This window comes from Schistocerca piceifrons, chromosome 1, assembly GCF_021461385.2.
Source record: "Schistocerca piceifrons isolate TAMUIC-IGC-003096 chromosome 1, iqSchPice1.1, whole genome shotgun sequence".
Lineage (NCBI taxonomy): Eukaryota > Metazoa > Arthropoda > Insecta > Orthoptera > Acrididae > Schistocerca > Schistocerca piceifrons.
Window position 1 is genome coordinate 1,002,201,409 of NC_060138.1, and position 21,631 is coordinate 1,002,223,039.

The 21,631-nt window shown below is 39.3% G+C and overlaps 1 protein-coding gene across 2 annotated transcripts in view; it reads right to left on the bottom strand.

Moving 5' to 3' along the window:
• LOC124794460 (major facilitator superfamily domain-containing protein 6) overlaps positions 1-21,631 on the bottom strand; it is a 218,786-nt gene that overhangs the window by 42,771 nt on the left and 154,384 nt on the right. For both annotated transcript variants that reach the window (XM_047258100.1, XM_047258109.1), the window contains exons 4-6: positions 14,568-14,919; positions 9,748-9,938; positions 9,508-9,644 (exon numbers count right to left, since the gene is read on the bottom strand). In XM_047258100.1, coding sequence (XP_047114056.1) covers positions 9,508-9,644; positions 9,748-9,938; positions 14,568-14,919 — 680 coding nt within the window. The remainder of the gene's footprint in view (positions 1-9,507; positions 9,645-9,747; positions 9,939-14,567; positions 14,920-21,631) is intronic.

Below are 21,631 nucleotides of genomic sequence, written 5' to 3' on the forward strand. Positions count from 1 at the left end.
ACTTGTACCACAAAAGAAACAATCAACTTTCATCATCACAACATACTTGTTTGCAAAGCTATTTTGGTGAGGGAAAACAAGCCGGGGGATTATAATGTGATTTGTTGGAGCATACATCATATTCATTAGATTTGGCACTAGCTGATCTCACTTTATTTCCACACTAAAAAAAAGTGTGTTACCAGAGACTGTTTCAAATCAATACACAGGGTGTTACAAAAAGGTACGGCCAAACTTTCAGCAAATTAAATACGTGCATTAGTGTATCGTTTAGTCTTGCCATTAAAGGTTTGACTTTTTTTGCGTATTTTTTCAGAAAACACGAAAAGATCGTAACTTCGCGAAGTCGCGCTTAGGCTTAAATTTTGTAAACGTGTTTGTTTCTTGTTTCAAGGTAATTTAACTAGTTTCTCGGTAACAAATAAGTAAACTACCGTAAATAGCGTATAACTTCGTTGTTTTAATACAGACTTCAGAAAAACAGCGTAACTTGATATCAGAAACTTGCCTATATACATTTGTTTATAGGCCTATTCTCATAACGTTTTTGGAGAATCAAAGTTAAAGTATCTCGTTTAATTGTCCTTTTTTCATTCCATCGAGTGAAATATATAATAAATAGCGTATACCTTCGTTGTTTTAATACAGATCTCAGAAAAACAGCGGAATTTTAAATCAGAAACTTGCTTATATACATTTGTGAATAGGCTTAATTCTTGTAACGTCTTTTTTGATTTTCGGTAATTTAATTGATTTATTCTAGCTAAAGTATTATTTTTGCCATGAGTGAGAAGTGCCTGACTTGCCGCAGAATTGTTAGTTCCGGGGTTTGGTGTGATGGATGCAGTAGTTTTTTTCACTGGGGGGACTGCAGTGGCGTGGGTGTTGGGAAAGTGGATCAGGCTCATCAGTGGTTATGTAGGATTTGCAGCAGAGATAGGAAGATAGTGGAACAGGAGGGGAAAATTGCTGCCCTTCAGGCTGAGCTAGATCAGGCTAGGGAAGATCTGGACAGGTTAAGGAGGGAGAAGGGCAAAGAGAGGTGGGAAGTGGCAACAGGTAGCAGAAGGAACAGGCCTAGAACTAAGTCTGACAGTTTTGTGGCGAATGTCAAAAATAAGTTTGACCTGTTGCTTCAGTTAGAAACTGATGAGCCTCAAGCAGAGGTAGGTGTAGACAGGACACAACAAACTTTCAATAGGAAATTGAAAAAGAATGTAGGAAAGTCATCAAAAAGGAAGAAAGTTTTGTTGTTAGGCAGTTCTCATGCCAGAGGTGTAGGCCAACTTCTGCAGGAGGAATTAGGACCAGAATACCAGGTCATAAATTTTTTCAAACCAAGTGCCAGTCTGGATCAGGTGACAGAGGATTTAGGTTCACTCTGTAAAGGCTTTACCAGGGAAGACACCGTGGTTATTGTGGGAGGGCCAGGGAACAGCATCGACAGAGATCCTGGGTACAGTATAGAGTGTGACCTGGTAAAGATTGCGTCGGCATCGAGACACACCAATGTTGAATTTGTATCTGTCCTGACACGCCATGACCGGCCTCATTTGAACTCTTCTGTTGGGAGAGTTAATTTGGAGTTGGAACGGCTGCTTGGGTCGGGTGCGGGGGCTCATATTGGTGTGGTTCCTGTTGATTATCTCAGTAGGTGGGACTATACCAGGCACGGCCTACATCTCAACAGGAAAGGGAAGGGGAAACTGGCTGGGGTAATAGCAGGAAATTTAAGGGGGGGAGGCACTGCCAGGAATGGTAAAATACCAGTGGTTACAGGTGTTGGAGCAGCACCTTTTTTAGGATAGGTAAGACAGAAAGATGTCAAGTTCTACGAGAGGTCAGGATTGAAACAAATCTTCAGTTTAGGAAAGAAATTAAACAGCACAATTCTAGCACATTGGATCACCAATCACAGCTATCAATTATAAATTTTCACCAATCACAAGAAATTTTATCTCCACCAAGTTGTATCTCAGTCCTAGGTAATTGCATTGATGAATTAAAGTCACCCAACCCAATTGACATAATCTGCCTCTCTGAACACCATGTGACCACTGGTATAGGAACTAGGCCTAAGCACAATGAGAAACTCAGACAGGAGAGTGCTGCAAATGTTAGAATAAGGAAAGGTTCTCATAAAAGTATAATTAAAAATAATGTAAGTATATTTCATCAAAATATTGGGAGTTTAAAGAATAAAGTAGATGAGCTTCTGGTTTGTTTAGAAGATTTAGAAGCTGAGAATGAAATAGATATACTATGCCTGTCTGAGCATCACATTGTTACTGATATGAATAAGGTAAATGTAAGTGGTTATAAGCTCTCTGCACATGTAATGAGAGAAAATATGGAGAAAGGAGGAGTTACCATATATGTCAAAAGTTATCATTGTGCAAAAAGTATAGAAACAAAAAAGTTTTGTGTAGAGAAACATATAGAAGCATGTGCCTGTGAGCTTAAATTAAATAAAGGCACATTTATAATTGTAACTGTATATAGGTCCCCATCAGGAAATTTTCATCTATTTCTGAAAAATTTGGACTCCCTGTTGTGCTATCTGTCAGACAGGGGGAAGCAAATTATTATTTGTGGGGACTTCAATGTAGATTCTCTGAAAGAGGGTAATAGGAAAAATGACCTTGAAGTATTACTCGGTTCTTTCAATTTGACACCCGTTATTGATTTTCCTACTCGGGTGGTAAAGGATAGCAGCTCACTGATAGATAACTTCTTTATAGACCAAGATAAGTTTAAACAGATAAATGCTCAGCCTGTTGAGAATGGTCTTTCTGATCATGGTGCACAGCTAGTTACAATATATGACATAGCTCCATTCAGCAATACTAAACAGTCCTCCAAAGTAGTACGTTCAGTCAACGATTTAACAATTGCAAATTTCAGGGAAAGCCTACAGCAGTTAGACTGGGATGAGGTGTACCGTGAACCTGATGCCAATTTAAAATATAATTTATTTCATGACATTTTTGTAAATGCATTTGCAAACTGCTTCCCCAAGAAAATAGTTAAATATACTCGTAAGAAACCTTGTAACAAACCATGGCTTACTAAGGGTATAAAAATATCTTGTAACCGGAAAAGGGAAATGTATCTGACAGCAAGAAAGAGTAGTGACCCAGAAACTATCAAAAATTATAAAAACTACTGTGTTATATTAAGAAAAGTTATTAAAAAATCCAGGAGTATGTGTATCATGTCTGAAATCAGCAACTCTGATAATAAAATTAAAACAATTTGGAATATTATTAAAAGAGAAACAGGTCAACCAAGAGCAGAGGAAGACAGTATTACCATCTAATTGAATGAAAACTTTACGAACAAAAAGTCAGAAGTTGAAAATATTTTTAATAATCATTTTCTAAATGTTGTGGATATAGTAGGATCCAGGTGTTCATTAGAAGATGCTAGGCTGTTAATGGAAGAGGCCATACCTATGCAATTTGATACAATTGAAATCTCACCCACTTCTCCCTCTGAAATTAGGAAAATAATAAACTTGCTTAAAAACAAAAACTCACATGGAATTGATGGCATTTCCAGCAAAATACTAAAAGCTTGTTCTCAACAGATAAGTAAGATTCTCAGCCACCTGTGTAATAGCTCTCTGGAACAGGGCATTTTCCCTGATAGACTGAAATATGCTATTGTTATACCTTTGCATAAAAAGGGGGATAGATCTGATGTCAACAATTACCGTCCAATCTCCCTTCTAACAGCTTTATCCAAAATTTTTGAGAAAGTAATGTATTCAAGAGTAGCTTCACATATCTGTAAAAATGAAGTACTAACAAAATGTCAGTTTGGTTTCCAGAAAGGTTTTTCAACAGAAAATGCCATATATGCTTTCACCAGTCAAATTTTGAATGATCTGAATAACCGAACACCACCCATTGGGATTTTTTGTGATCTCTCAAAGGCTTTTGATTGTGTAAATCATGAAATTCTGCTAGACAAGCTCAAGTATTGTGGCATGAGTGGGACAGTGCACAAATGGTTTAATTCGTACCTAACTGGAAGAGTGCAGAAAGTTGAAATAAGTAGTTCTCGTAACATGCAAAGATCAGCACATTCCTCAAACTGGGGAACTATCAAGAATGGGGTTCCACAAGGGTCAGTCTTGGGTCCTTTGTTGTTCTTATTATATATTAATGACTTGCCATTCTATATTCATGAAGAGGCAAAGTTAGTTCTCTTCGCTGATGATACAAGTATAGTAATCACACCTGAGAAACAAGAATTAACTGATGAAATTGTCAATACTGTCTTTCAGAAAATTACTAAGTGGTTCCTTTTAAACGGACTCTCACTGAATTTTGATAAGACACAGTACATACAGTTCCGTACAGTGAATGGTATGATGCCATTAATAAATATAGACCTTAATCAGAAGCATATAGCTAAGGTAGAATATTCCAAATTTTTAGGTATGTCCATTGATGAGAGATTAAATTGGAAGAAACACATTGATGATCTGCTGAAACGTTTGAGTTCAGCTACTTATGCAATAAGGGTAATTGCAAATTTTGGTGATAAACATCTTAGTAAATTAGCTTACTACGCCTATTTTCACTCATTGCTTTCATATGGCATCATATTTTGGGGTAATTCATCACTGAGGAATAAAGTATTTATTGCACAAAAGCGTGTAATCAGAATAATAGCTAGAGTCCACCCAAGATCATCCTGCAGACATTTATTTAAGGATCTAGGGATATTCACAGTGGCTTCTCAGTATATATACTCTCTTATGAAATTTGTTATTAACAACCAAACCCAATTCAAAAGTAATAGCAGTGTGCATAACTACAATACTAGGAGAAAGGACGATCTTCACTATTCAAGATTAAATCTAACTTTGGCACAGAAAGGGGTGAATTATACTGGCACTAAAGTCTTTGGTCACTTACCAAATAGTATCAAAAGTCTGACAGATAACCAACAAGTATTTAAGAAGAAATTAAAAGAATTTCTGAATGACAACTCCTCCTACTCCATAGAGGAATTTTTAGATATAAATTAAGGGAAAAAAAACCACAAAAAAATTGTTTTATTAACTTAAGTATGTTGTTAAATTAACCTAATTATGTCATGTATTGGAAAATTCGACTCGTTCCACATCATTACGAAATATCGTATTCATGATCCATGGAACTAGTATTAATCTAATCTAATCTAATCTAATCAAACATTCCTCACACACAAATAAAGAAAAGATGTTATGTGAACATGTGTCCAGAAACGCTTAATTTCCATGTTAGACCTCATTTTAGTTTCGTCAGTATGTACTGTACTTCCTCGATTCACCGCCAGTTGGCTCAATTGAAGGAAGGTAATGTTGACTTCGGTGCTTGTGTTGATATGCGACTCATTGCTCTACAGTACTAGCATCAGGCACATCAGTACATAGCATCAACAGGTTAGTGTTCATCACAAATGTGGTTTTGCAGTCAGTGCAATGTTTACAAATGCGGAGTTGGCAGATGGCCATTTGTATGTATGGATTAGCACGGGGCAATAGCCGTGGCGCGGTATGTTTGTATCGAGACAGATTTCCAGAATGAAGGTGTCCCGACAGGAAGACGTTTGAAGCAATTGGGCAGGTATTGTTGGTGATGTCTTGATTGCACCCCATGTTCTTCCACCTACGCTCAATGGAGCACGTTATCATGATTTCATATGGGATACTCTACCTGTGCTGCTAGAACATGTGCCGTTACAAGTACGACACAACATGTGGTTCATGCACGATGGAGCTCCTGCACATTTCAGTCGAAGTGTTCGTACGCTTCTCAACAACAGATTCGGTGATCGATGGATTGGTAGAGGCGGACCAATTCCATGGCCTCCATGCTCTCCTGACCTCAACCCTCTTGACTTTCATTTATGGGGGCATTTGAAAGCTCTTGTCTACGCAACCCAGGTACCAAATGTAGAGATTCTTCGTGCTCATATTGTGGACGGCTGTGATACAATACGCCATTCTCCAGGACTGCATCAGCGCATCAGGGATTCCATGCGACGGAGGGTGGATGCATATATCCTCACTAACGGACATTTTGAACATTTCCTGTAACAAAGTGTTTGAAGTCACGCTGGTACATTCTGTTGCTGTGTGTTTCCATTCCATGATTAATGTGATTTGAAGAGAAGTAATAAAATGAGCTCTAACATGGAAAGTAAGTGTTTCCGGACACATGTCCACATAACATATTTTCTTTCTTTGTGTGTGAGGAATGTTTCCTGAAAGTTTGGCCGTACCTTTTTGTAACAAGCATAGTACAGACATTGGTAACACAGATTGGTGTGTGTGTATAGAAGTGCCCTCTACTGGGAAACAGGAAGGAACTTACGATAGTCATTACTGTGTATTTTGCAGACCTTCTACAAGTGCACTTAAAGGATGCAATCCATTTACTAGAAAACTGTAAAGCAAATATGAACAATATGGCCACACAAATGAAGAATTTTTAGAAAAGTATATACAGTTTTCCTAAAACAGTCTTTTGCCACCTGTCTGGGAAAATTTCTCCTTGCTCATATAACCTAGCTATTGCATGGACAACACAGTGTTCCTTTTGAAGAAATGATTAAAGCTGAACTTTCAAACTATTGCTCCTCTTTGGATATTGCTGGAGACAGCTGAAAAGTTCAACATTGTAAATGACTGTTCTCTCAATAATTATTTTCATTTACATTTTTGATGGTAAACTACAACGTCTGACAAAAAAAGTGAAGAATCCACCACTGACAGGTATGCATCAGGGGGCAATCAAATGAAAACAAGGCATACTATATACTAAGCATGGCTTGGACATTAATACTGCAGGAAGGTATGTGTATAGAAGAGCCCTCTAATGGGTATTAAAAATGACAAGTGCGACCACTGTGTCATCTGTCTGTTTGGCATGCTCAATGTGAGGTCAGTGAGAAAAAAAGGAACAGCAAGGTGTAGTGCAGTTTTCACTGCAGAAGGAGTGTTAGAAATTGAAATACATGCCAAAATGTCTGCTATGTGTGTCAAACACATTATGTCACACGTACATATTTTTTCAAGGAATAAACAATTGTGAGGTGGTCAGGCATTACTGAAAGATAACATTTAGCTAGGGCAGACTTATCAGGTCATTATCCCCTTATGTCATTGCTGTGGTAGAGGCTGCAAACAGAAACAACCAACAGTGGATGATGGAAGACTATCAACTCATGTTGGTCATCAGTCACGCCATTATGACAGAGCATCTAAGTTCTACAAAATATATGTACAGAGGATTTCCAACAGCTTGACAGAAGAGCAGAAGTTGAAGAGAATGTCGACATCATGGCAGCACCTGTAACAGCATCACGATGATGAATATCATATCTTGTCATGTATTGTCATGGAATATGAAACATGGTGTCATTTTGAGTCGCAGAGCAATTATCAGAGCCAACAATGGAACCACATGGATTCACCCCAGCTGAAAAAATGCAAAGCTGTGCATGGCAGCTCCAGGAAAGTCATGATATTTTTCTTTCACTGCAAGGGCCCACTACTCATTGACTTTCTGGAACACAGAGCTACAATTAACCCACAGTGGTATGTGGACACTTTGCAAAAATTGAAATGCAACATCAAGTCCAGACACTTAGGAATGTTGTCCAACAGCGTCATTCTGCTTTTAGGATAATGCCCCCTCACGTGTTGCCAAGGTTGGTTCGATTACTCTGCAGAAGTTTTGCTGGAAAGCCCTTATACATCCTCCACACAGTCCCAATCTCTCCCCATGTGATTTCCATTACTTTAGAGCCCTGAAGGAGGACATCTTTGACTGTCTGTCTGCTTCAGATGAAGAGCTGCATGCCTGGGTACAATCATGCTTCCATAGGCAACCACACATTTTTCCATCAAGGCATTGACTATCTTGTCTCTCAGTGGGGTAAATGTATGAACAGTTATAGCAGTTACTTTTGAAACAATTAACAATTTACTTACATTTTACATGACTTGTTTTCATTTTAATGTCCATTTTAATGCTTAGTGTTGTAATTCTCTGTGACAGGTAGGATGACCACAAGCAAGTATTAATGTTGTTTATGTGATCTTCTGTTTGAGGCCACATGCTGCAGCTCAAAGGGTCTGCAACCAGTTCATCATGCTTGGCTGCCATGTTCCCTCTCATCCACCATACTTTATGCTACTCTTCCACTTCATGCATTCACCACAACGCAGCAACCATGGCTGGGTGGCCTCTTTCAAGATGATTTCACCACCTCCTCCTTGATAGGGAAGGAATGTTATATATAAGCCGTAGGCTGTGTATGTCCACTGCCAGTCCAATATCTCCATACTGCGTAGTTGTCTACACATTGCTTGCAAATGTTTCTCTATTGGAGATTGTGTCATGTGACGAGGGCCTCCCGTCGGGTAGACCGTTCGCCTGGTGCAAGTCTTTCGATTTGACGCCACTTTGGCGACTTGCGCATCGATGGGGATGAAATGATGATGATTAGGACAACACAACACCCAGTCCCTGAGCGGAGAAAATCTCCGACCCAGCCGGGAATCGAACCCGGGCCCTTTGGATTGACAGTCTGTCGCGCTGACCACTCAGCTACCAGGGGCGGACATTGGAGATTGTGTGTCCATACAAGATGGGCATCACATCACAACACAGTGCTGTATACAAACAGTATGTTTATACTCTGTCTATTTTGGCCACACCTGGGAGCACCAGCTACACTTTGGATCAGCACACACACCAGGAACCTGGTGGTGCTGCTATCAAAGAACAAGCACAGTCTGCTCATCACATAGTCGCAAACGTACTTCCACCCACTAAGTACATAATGCCAAGCACAGCATCCAGCAGGAGTCCAGTTGTTCTCACAGTTCCAGGCCAGGAGCCAGCTAATGTCATAGTCCCTCTAATGGAACTCACCAAGACACACCTGGATGCTTCATTCTGCTTCACACCTTCGTGCTGCCACCTTACTCTAAGTGGCGTTGTCCCTCATGAATGCCACTCTACTGCCATATGGGATGAAACTACCCACAGAACTGGAGAAACCACATATAATGTGTAGGATACTGAAGTATGCATCAGTTTCATGTATTCAGTGATCACTGGAAACATGGCAACATTAACTCATTTCACACTGACAGCACAATTCATGACATCAAATACATCATGATCCTTCTGAAACTCCTTGCATATACATTTAGCTTTATGCAGGTACAAAAAGACACCAACAAAAAGTTCACCATCTCCAGGATGGAATTCTACCTTTCTTTCAATGCAGTAGTAGAGCAATAGTATGTTGAAAGGAATCTTCAAGATGATATTCAGGTGTACTATGAACCGAGATCTCTCAAAACTCATAAGTTTGTGGACACTAGAGTCTAAAATATGACAGTTATAACCACAAAGATGCAGGCTTATTACTGTTAAGATGTATTTATTACATTTAAAACATTTTACACTGTGTCTTTGTGTTACCACAACTCACCAAAACAGGAAGTATATGATGAAACTGTCTACAATTCCAGCTAATGTTGCAAACATTAGAAATACTAAAATGTGTTTCAATCTTAGCAGCCCCTTAAGATCTTTAAAAATACTCTCTGATCGTGGAATCACTGGAAGCTGTAATAGAGCAAATGGTCATCGTTCAAATATTATGATGGTTGTAATGAGCATTCAAGTTGGCGCATGATTCATGAATTCTTAATCATCAAAAGCTGTTTACCTCCAGTTTTGTACAGAAGTATAGGTCAATGACAGCAAATGTTAATACAAGAATGAATGCTGGTGTGTAATCTTTCAGTCCACTGTCTCCCGACCACCAGTCAACAGCATAGCCAGATATCAGAGCTGTCACACCAAATCCAATTGTGCCCCAAACTCTTTGCCTTCCATATTTCATTTCACAACCACTACCTGAATAACAAAAATTTAACTCATATCAGATACGAATCAGAAATAAAAATAAACTTAATTTTTAAATTGTGATAAACTGATAAAATTCCTTAAAGTGTTTGTTAATGATTCTGTCAGCAGCTGCAGTATTTATATAAGGCGAGTAGTTTCGGACCTTACAAATGTATTTTCAATCCTGGCCTACTGAGGCTGCATTGACAGTGCTTGATCTCAATAATAAACACTGAAGTGGCAACACATGCTTTATAAATGTTTGCAGAATGAATACCACAATCTACACATGCCTATTACCAAGTCAAAATCAAAGATACATAAATATCTGTATTTGTAAAAATACTATTACACGAAATATCATGGAAGACTGCTAGCTGGGACACTGAAAATTGTTAAGCGGTGTTAGGGGTATTTTACCTCACACAGGGGCACTTCTAAGGAAAATTCAAAAACATGTCAACTTTATTCAATCATTTAGTTTGTAAAAATATTTTTTTTAGTTTCTAGAGTTAGTTTATGAATTTTTATTACAAAAGTGTACTTCATAAAATATGATTTTACCCCCTGAAAGATAAGGAAAGTAACCCCTGTAGTCAATTTCATTATTGTATAATGCAGTTTATTATTATAAACAATTTGGATTTGATTTGATTCAAAAATATTGATTTAAAGTGAATAAATCTGTAAAAATGTGTTTTGCAGGGTCAACTTTAGGGGTGCATTTTACTCTCTAAATCAGCATATTAGCACCTAAAAAAAACACATGTCTAATACTTTTTCATGTTATACTTACACGTAAAGTTTCAAGAAAATCGGAGGGGGACATCACCCAGACTTCCCCTGTTAGTCTGAGTTCAGCTGCCTTTATGTAGGGGGTCAGAAGTAGTCTGCAAAGCTTTTATGGGTAGGTTGCACAGAGATATAACAGTTAAGGAAAAAAAATGTTGTGCTGGCTCCAAGTTAATTGGAACTGAAGTTAGCCCATCAGTCATTGTGTGTCCAAAGTCACGCAGCCAGCCAGCCAGAGGCAGTGTCACCAAATGTGGTTTTTGTTTGGTTTCCTAAAACCAAACAGGAGAGGGATACAAAAACTGGACATGGGACAGTGGTAAGAATCTAAACTGAGCCAAAGGATGAGCAGTCTTACACTATCTTCTTTTCATTACTCTCTCTAGTTTCCTTGCTTTACGTCCACTGCATCTTCATTAATCTTCTCCATGCTGTCCCTCCGTACCACTCCCCTCCTCTTCCCTTCCCTCCCACATTAACTCCCTCTCAAGCAACTACTCTTGAAACATGATCACATGTCTGTTTCTTTTTATTTACACCTATGTTTTGAGTTTCTGCATTGCAATGTGCTATAAAGTTTGCCAAACTGCATTGATGTTAGCTTTCTTTTCTTTAGCTTTCCGCTCCCGGGCTTGGAATGACTCCTTACCCTCCCCCTTAAAACCCACATCCTTTCGTCTTTCCCTCTCCTTCCCTCTTTCCTGACAAAGCAACCATTGGTTGCGAAAGCTAGAATTTTGTGTGTATGTTTGTGTGTCTATTGACCTGCCAGCGCTTTTGTTTGGTAAGTCTCATCATCTTTGTTTTTAGATATATTATTACAACTATAATCTGTTTTGTTGTTTAAACACTTGAACCTCATGTATCTGTTTATATATGATTCAGTTTGTAAGCCTCATGACCACTTAGGTACAGTTATTACTGTAATTATCCGACATGTTCTACATCCTAGCAATACACTCGCATCAAGGAGCTATGGAACACAAAAATAAATAAAATAAATCAAGGTGAAGGAATCCTGGATCCCCATGCTGCAGCAAATGATTGTTGATGGTAGTAAGTGGAGAACTACACCAGTAATGACCAGAGAAAAGCTGTCAGACATCAACATGACAGGTACATATAATCCTCTGCTGTAGTCTTGACTTCCTCCCCCACCACCAGCAGAGAGTGAAGCTTTGACAGTGCCAACCTCTCATCGTGGTGAAACATCACATAAATCTTCAAACAAATGTCAATAAGGGTCCAAAAAAGTTTCAAAATTTTGTATTATGCCTCTTTTGGGACAAAATTTCAAGATTGACTAACACCTTGACCAACAGTGGAAGAAGAAAGCCTGTTTACTGTCCTCCATCAACTTTCTGTCACAGTGCGGGGATGAAGGAGGCAACATCGAAGTTCCTGCAATGTAAGTGTCTACTCATCCTCACCCAGGCATCTGCAATGGAATGGGATATGTTTTCTTCATGATTGATTTCATGAAACAAAGAGAGAATTGCAAGAACAGATAAGCAACTTTTGGACATTTTCTGTCAACAAAGTGGCAGCATGTACTGAGAAGACTGGGGTGAGATTGGCAACATCACTCACAGGAGCACGTGGAATGAGTTCAACTGCTGCACTGAGTGAAAGAAAAAAAAATGGTTTGATATATGCAAAAAGCAAATCAATGAGCCAATTCCTGACATGTCAAAAACAGTGGCAAACCTCATTAATGACAACAAACCTCAAAAGAACAATCTGTCCATCATAAGGAAGTTATTTTGCTATCATCTCCAAAACTTTACCTATGGAGAATATCATTAATAACATCAAAATAATCACTAGGACCCTTCCTTGTGAAAAAAACTGAGGAAATATGCACAGAAACTACTTAGTCTAGTGATGGTCATTTCAAAACACATACACTAGATCTGGCACCTTGCAAACTTCTGTGAAGTTTGAAAGGTAGGAGACAAGGTACTGGCAGAAGTAAAGCTGTGAGGATGGGGTGTGAGTCGTCTTGAGTAGCTCAATTGGTAGAGCACTTGCCCGCAAAAGGTAAAGGTCTCGAGTTCGAGTCTCGGTCCGGCACACAGTTTTAATCTGCCAGGAAGTTTCACTTCATTTGTTGTATGTTATTTTGATTTATACCACATCCCTTTGGGCTCTCCTTTGTGATGGGATCTACAGAATTTGAATGAACGAATGAATCACTGAATGAGTTACTTTACAACATATTTGTTTGTCTCCTTTCTCAGTTCTTCTCTTCTGCTCTACGAGAATTTTTAAAACTTTGTGTGTTTGTGTGTGTGTGGGGGGAGGGGGGGTGCACACACATGTGCCCTCATTTTACATTTGTGAAAAACAAATAAATAAGTAAACATATCATCAGTTTTGATAGGGAAAGCATGGAAATTACCTGTAAAATAACAATACACATTTTTCTGGGAACATTATTGTAACATAATGCAGCCAGCTGCAACAAACTCCTAATTATGAATCTGATACTTAATCTCTATGGCATATGGGATTAGACGAATTGAAGTGCAAACATGATGGTGGGAATTAAAAGTCAAACATTGAACAATAATAAAGAAAATAGAAAAATAATCACAGCAGAAAATGTGTGCCCTGACTGGGACCCGGAATCTCATCCTTACATGACAGACGCTCTATCCATCTGAGCCACCAAGGACACAGGTGAATGGCTCGAATGCAGGAACTTACCCCTTGCAAGCTTCCCATGAGACCCACATTCCCAACTGTCCACAATTTACATACATAATGTTCCTAATACATACTTTGCCCACCCACTCATTACTCATGCCCACTAAGGTGACGATTCGCACAGACAAAGGTTAATGGCCGGGTAGCCACTTAACTACATATGAAGATAGTAACTGTTCTCAAAAGAACAGATACAATTGATGACTGTGCAGCTTCTCTAGAATAAATGATAATTAATTGAAACCCTCAGCTGCCGCCAGGTGTTGTTGACATACCTTGATGGGGACAGCTGAAAATGTGTGCCCCGACCGGGACTCGAACCCGGGATCTCCGGCTCACATGGCAGACGCTCTATCCATCTGAGCCACTGAGGACACACTAAGTGGGTGTGAATAATGAGTGGATGGGCAAAGTATCTGTTAGGGACATTACGTATGTAGATTGTGGACAGCTGGGAATGTGGGTCACACGGGAAGCTATTTATCTGTGTCTCCTCGGTGGTTCAGATGGGTAGAGCATCTGCCATGTAAGCAGGAGATCCCGGTTTCAAGTCCCGGTCGGGGCACATATTTTCAGCTGTCCCCATCGAGGTATGTCAACAACACCTGTCGACAGCTGAGGATTTCAATTAATTATCATTTACACCACATTATGCCAAAAAGGTGTATATCATGCAGGAACAAAATTTTACAACAGATTACCAAGACATATAAAATCTCTCCCTGAACTGCATTAGCTTTAAAAAAAGTCTGTGACAGCCTACCTTCTGAAAAACTGCTACTATTCAATCTCACAGTATCTTATGCAAGAAAAAAATGTAATTTGTATCTTTAATTGTAGAAATAAGTTATAAATATACAGTTTTTTTTTTTAAAAAATTGTAATTATTAACTGTGTAGATCCAATTTGTTATAAAAATTCAAATAATGTATGTTTTGACATTTGAAAAAAAAGGTAGCTAAAAAGGTTTTCTGTCCAATATCCTTAGTACAATATATGTACTGTAAAAGAGATTTACATGGACAAGTAAATAAATAAATCATTAAAAAACTGATTATTCCATAGTATTTCACTGTTACATATCTACTGGACTGTAAACCTAAAATGGAAGATTTGATATACAAGAAAATATCTTACCTAGAACATCAAAGCAGATGGCATCACTTACACTATTTGAAACATTGAAACCAATTGTTCCCAAGGACATGAGAACCACAAATATCCAGAATGCTGCTGTACCATACAGACAGTCATTGCTGCTGTTCTTATCCATAGCACATCTAAAATCACAGCTTGTTCTCGGGTCCATGAGAAATGGATAAAATGTTGCATTTTTTCCAGTCAGACACAAATGAAGGCTTCCATGAGAAGATGTTATACTGTCTGTATACAGAACAGCAGGAAGACCAGTTCCATTAAAAGAATCATCACAAGTCCAGTCACACAGCACAATTTGTGTATCACCACATTTTGTCTCATTATGTACACTCTGAAAAGAAAGTTTCATTTACCGTTGTATCACAAAATTAACAACAGTCAATCACACATTGATAAAAAAGGTTAACTGTGAGTTAAGAAGGCAGGGAATTTGGTTTTTCTTTAAGGATATGGATGGATGTACTGATCTTAAGGTGTATCATGTAACGGGAAGTAGCATTTGACACTAAGGCAAATGAAAGTCTATTGTATCTGGACATTTGGTTATTAGGTAACAAACTTACTTAATTTTTTTGGATTATCAATCTTCTGTGTGGTTTGTAAGATAAATTCAGGTCAGTGTCTTCCCCTGCATTTTTATACTCTCTACATATTTCTCAAATAAAACAGAAATTTTCATATTATCCTCTCCCTCCTGCTTGTCAACAAATGCTTTGATTCTTTTCTGGTTTTCGCACAGTTCACAATTCACTTCCACACAATGCTACAAAAGTATATTCTCAGAAATTTCTTCCTCCAGTGAAGTCAAGTGTTTGATGCTAGTAAACTTATTTTGGCCAGCAATGCTGTCATTGGCTGTGCTAACCTGCTTTTATGTTCTCCTTGCTTCATCTGTCATGTTTTATTTTGCTTTCAAGGCAGCAGAATTCCTCAATTTGATGGTCCCCAATTTTGATGCCAAGTTTGTAGCTAATCTCATTTCTGATACTCCCCATTACTATACTCTTTCTTTGGTTTACTCTCAATCCATATTCTGTACTAATTTTTTTGTTCATTCCATTCAACATGTCCTGTAATTCTCCTTCAGTTTCACTGAGGGTATCAATGTCATCAGCAAATCTTATCATTCATATCCTTTCACTCTGAGTTTTCATCATTGCTTCTTCAATGCGTAGATTGAACCATAGGGGTGAAAGACTACATCCTTCTTGGTGCTTGTGCATGTGGTATTACCTCGTCTTTCCCTATAGCTTACACTTATTTTCCTGAGAATTTCAAATATCTGGCATCATTTTACAATGTCCACCACTTTTTCCAGGTCAACAAATTGTATGAAAGTGCCTTGATTTTTCTGAAGACTTGCTTCCATTATTCAGCACAACTTATCTGGTGTCATTACCTTTCTTAAAGCCAAACTAATTATCATCTAACAGATGCATATTATTCTTGTCAGCAACTTCAACACATAAGTTATTAAACTGAATATGAGGTAGTTCTCATGTCTGCCTGCACTTATTAACTTCAAGATTATGTGGATGAAATTTTTCCAACAGTCTGATGGTTCGTCTCCAGACTTGTAGATCCTACAAACCAATTTGAATATTCAGGGATGTTATCTATGCCTTCTGCCTTAGCTGATACAAAGTCTTGTACAGTACTTTCTAATTCCTGACTTAAACACTAGATCCCCATTTATATGCACACTGATATGTATGGTAATAGTTATAGTTGGCCACAGTCGGTGGTAGAATGATGTCCCACAGAACAGAGAGCTTTGAGATAATGACAGAAGTGACATCCCATGAAGCAACACAAAGGTAGCACTCTGAGATGGCCCAACACTTTGACACACATTCTGCGGTGTGCTCCTCAGTCTTTGGTTTTGGGCGAAGTTCATAGTAAGTGGTGTCCCATGAGGTAATAGCTTGGTTTCATTGTCAGAAGTGATGTCCTGCAAAGTGATGCAGTGAAGGCACCAGGTGAGTGGCCAGCAATTGACAGACAGCCAGCATGGACTCTGACTGGAGGGACCATGAGATGTAATCAGCACCGATCCTGGAGCAACTGGTGTGCTCAGCAATGGGTCTCCATATTGAGGGTCTGTAGATGGTTGGCACTTGCTCACGGAGTGGCTCCCAATGTGGACTGCTGCACTCAGTGAAGAGAACTCCTTATTGAGGAATCACAGACAGCCAGATCTTGGCCACAGAGTGACTCTTGATGTGGACTGCTTTAGATCAGCCACAAAGTGACCTTTGTAACTGGGTTGTGAATAGATACAAGGAGCAATGCCAGGAGGCTTGTGATTGGCAGTAGCAACGTAGTGCCAGCACTGGCAGCACCATCTGTTGCAAGGTTCATGTCACCAGCAAACGTGACAACTGCTAGAGATTCTGAGGGAAACAGTCCCACATGTTTATGTGTACGGCAGATTGTTTACCTGTGATTCCCAGGGCCCATATAGTAAGCTAGTGAGGAAGGCAGCCACTTGAAATAAACAGCTATACGAGTGGTGGATGGGTCACAGTCACAAGACGTACAATGCAATACCCAATCTACCATTTTCTACTACTGCTGATATTATCCTATATTCATATGACTAGAAATTCTTAATTTCTTTGCATTTCACTTTACTGACCCACACTGTATCTAGACTGAGCTATTGCATTTCTCTTTTCAGATTTTATAGTTCCCAACTACATTCAGACTTCTGACATTGGAGGCATCATCTCACTGAATATTACATTTCTGCTGGTTATCAATCATCATCTTATGGTCACTGCTGCCTTCACCATCCCCTCCAAGAGGTCCAAATTGGGGACTAATCCAGATTACTTTGCCAGTGGAGAAACCATCATGACAATTTTTCAGTTACAGCACACATTTCTTGTGGATATAAACCACATGCATTTAAAGCAATGATTTCCATTGCCTTCTTCATCCTTATGTTATTTATCTTTGCTCAGTCTTTTGCCTTTTAGGAGCAGTTTCCCACTCATGGGCAACACTGTGCCCCCAACCCGAGTTCATATTCCATCCTCTTCGGCAAAGCTGTTGCCAGTGAGTGTCTCCTTATACAGTAAGTCTTTGGTTACCATTACTGATGATTTTTATTCAGAATTTAAGCAATGGAAACAGGCCTGGGTCACATGACATTTTAACTACTTCTGAAAGACGCTACTCCTAGGTCATGGTGACCATGGACTGAATTTATGGCACAAAATTTTAATATTTAGATAAAATTTTCTGAAGCTTCCTGCTATGTCAAGTGGTTTAAAATCCATGAGCTTTTGGCTGAGTGCTCCTTGGCCATTTTCAAGTGGTGTCAAATGATTACTGCTGCTGTCCTCATACAGCCACACTGCCTCCAGTGACATCAGTGGTGCTCACTCCAGTGCCATATATGATAATGTTTTTGTTGCATGCTTGTCACATCCTCTTCAACGTTTTTTTAGCTGGATTCCAAGCTGTGCTTAGCTACAGGCCACTGTCTTTATTGAGGGTACTGTCAGAAATTTTTATCTCGATTGCTTCTTTTATAATGTTGACCCAGATGTCTGTGTATACAATATGGTACCTGTTTTCAAGAGCATGTTCTGCTACTGCTGATTTCTCAGGATACTGCAGTCAAAAACATCTCTCATGGCCTACACAGCACTGTTCAGTGGTACAAACAGTCAGTCTGACATAAAATTGTCCACACCCACATGATATTTTATACGTTCCTGGCTTTCTGAGACCTACATCATCTTTCACAGCCATCATTAGTTGACAAATTTTTGCTAGGGCACTGAGGACCAACCAATTTTGTGCCTCTTTTGAAGTCAACTAACCTTTCATGTTATTCAGCCACAGAATGACAAAAATGGAAGCTGCTTTGTGTCCTCCTTTGGGGGCTTACGATGAACATTTCTTCAGCAAGATGACTTGCAAAATCTGGCAGTTGTTGTAGCAGTTTTCCCTCGAATACTTTTCATAAGTGGCTCAATTCCTTCAGAAGGTTGTAAGCATCTGAAGTGGCTTCTGCATGATGCAACCAGGTCTTGAGAGCAGAACCTTTCTGCAAAGGGTGATGATAGCAGGTAGCATGCAGATAATGGTCCATGTGGGTTGGTTTCCAGCAAACAATGTTTCTAAGACACCCATTTTCTTTACAGTAGATGAGTGTGTCAAAAACAAGTCAAGGCGCCATTTGTCTCCACCTCTATCATGAACTTGATGTTATCATAAATGCTGCTGATGTGGTCCATGAATTCTTCCAGCTTTTTATGTTCATGAGACCATATAAATGATAAAAACAACTAGGCTTTGCAGGAGCCATGTCCAGAGTGATTTCTCACAGTAAATAAATCCATAACAGTGTTGTCAAATAATTGGGAGAGTAGATCTATAAAATCTTTTATGGGAATGTGCATAAATAATAACACCAAATCAAAGCATACCATCATATCTCCTCCTCCAAGATGATGGTGTCAGCCATATTCTTGATGTGGTGCCCACAATGACCAATGAGCAAAGTATGGAGGCTGACAAGATGTTTTGTGGGCCTGTAAGCTGGTGACCCAATGGCATTCATGATGGGACATATGTGTGTGCTCTTCTTATGAAGTTTTGGTAGGCCATACAAAGTAACTCATCGAGGTGCCTGAGGGAGGAGGTTTTAAATAACATTATCTTCTTGAGAAGCCCTGACATCTTCCTCATTATTCAGGATGTTGGGTTCTTGGTAGTTTATGAATGTTTCCTCCTCCAGCATCAACTGGATCTTCACGTCATAATTAGCTTGTTCCATAATAAAAGCCTCATTTCCATTATCTGCTGGCAGAACTATGATAAGAGGATTGTTATAAAGCTCGCGAAGACCATTACGGTCAGCTCTTGTCATGTTCAAGGTTGGCTGCTTGAATTTTGAAAGAATGCAGATCATTTGGTCATCCTGCAATGTCTAACCTATTGAAAGAACTCCAATTAATTTCATGCTATCTTGTACTATTTAGTCACAAGGGACAATTTTCCACTGATTTCTAAAACAACAGGCCAATGATTCACCTTTTTTTTTCAGTATACTAATAGTTAAAGCTCATAAACAAAGAAAAAGAAATACCATCTCGCTAACTAACAAATAACAGTACACTCAGTGAAGCACAGAAAGATGTTATGGTGAGTCTGTCACAGCAAGCAGATACAAGGGTAAGATTTTTAGAAATTTCTAAAAAACTATAATTAATCAGTAGCACCAAAGTTGGCAATTGGACACTCACAGACAACACAAAAACTGAGAAAAAAGGTAGCAAAGTAAAAGTAGAAACGCTGAACTCTGTTTCCTGATGTTGCTTTACAAAGGAGGCTCCAAGAGTACTGCCTGAGTGTAATTGTCACACAAATGAAAAAATTAGTGGTATAGATACTAATGCCAGTAGTGGTGAAAAACTGCTGAAATTGAGCAGGGCCCAAGCGTCCAGTGTAATCGCTCTCAGACTCTATACAGAACTTTCAGTCAAGTTAGCCCTTCTTCCAACCATAATATACAAGGCGGATCCAGAAAATAAGTTTCCCTATTTTTTAAAAACAAAGACAACATATTACATGAAAAGCTTTATTGGCAACAGGTACATCAATGTTTGAGCTGTTTTTTGACAGTAACCAAAAGAATTGAGACACTTGTCATATCGTGGGATCAACTTTTGTATTCCTGTGTCATGGAAGTCTGCAGGCTGTAAGTGGAACCAGTCCGTGTGACAGTCATCTGCAGCTCTGTATCATTGTCAAAACACTGGCCAGAGAATGGAAATTTCTTTATGTGCGAGAAAAGATGGAAATCGCTGGGAGCAATATCAAGATTGTGTGCTGGATGATCAAACAGCTCCCAGGCAAACTTCTGTAAAACAGGTGCTGTGCACTGACCTGTATCAGAACAAGCATTTTCATGGAGCAGCACAACGCCTCCAGTAAGCATTCCACACCTCTTGTTCTGAATGGCAAATCACAGTTTCCACATTGTTTCGTAGTAATGGTCAGCGTTCATTGTTTCACCTCTGGGCAGGATGTCAATGAGCAGAATGTCTTCCTGTCCCAGAACACCATGCATATCACTTTCTGCACTTACACAGTCTGTTTAAATTTCATCTTAACTAAAGATATATTGCGACTCCAATGTATTGACTGCTGCTTGGTTTCTGGGTAAAGTGAGAAATTCATGTCTCATGGTCCATGATGATCCCCTCGAGGAACTCATCACTATCATCATGATACTCGTGCAGAAATATCAGTGCTGCTCCAAAGCTTTTTCTATTGTGCTTGGGGTCAGGTTTTTTTGCAGCCACCTGGCACACGGTTTCTGAACAGCAGGGGCTTAGTGACAGTTTCAGCCAACAAGGATCACAACTGCTGTTGAAAATGGCTGCTGAGTTCAGTAATCATGAAGCTATGTTTCTCCAGGACATGCTGCTGCACCAACTCGACCGGGTGATCATTGATGAGGGGTGGTTGCCCATGGCACTCTTCATGATGGACACTTTAACAACCTTCAGAAAAAAAACCTACAGCAACAACACACCATCTGTTTGCTCATGATGTTCTGCCCATAGACCTAACAGAGCCGCTGATGAAACTTGATGGACTCAATGTTTTGTGTGTTAAGGAACCTTATCACTGACCAAAGCTCATAGGTGGTGGGAGAATGAATAAGAGATGCCATTTTGGTGCACTGCTGCTGAAGTACTGGCACCAGGCGGGACTTGTCCAGGTTGGTTGGTTGGGTTAAAGATTAAAGGGACCAAACTACAATGGTCATCGGTCCCTTGTTTCATAAAAACACAGAGCTCAGTGAAACTATCCACCAGTCAGGCGAAGCACTAAAAGAAAAATTCCGGGGGAAGAAAAGCCCCATGGTCCATTGTAAGACAACACGGAAAACAGAGCACAGCAACAAAAACAACATAGAGAACAAAGGCAGAAGGAATTAAAACTGCACAGCAGAGGACTGTGGCTGGCTGATCACGACAATAATAGGATGAGCCAGCCACTCTGCAACACATTAAAAC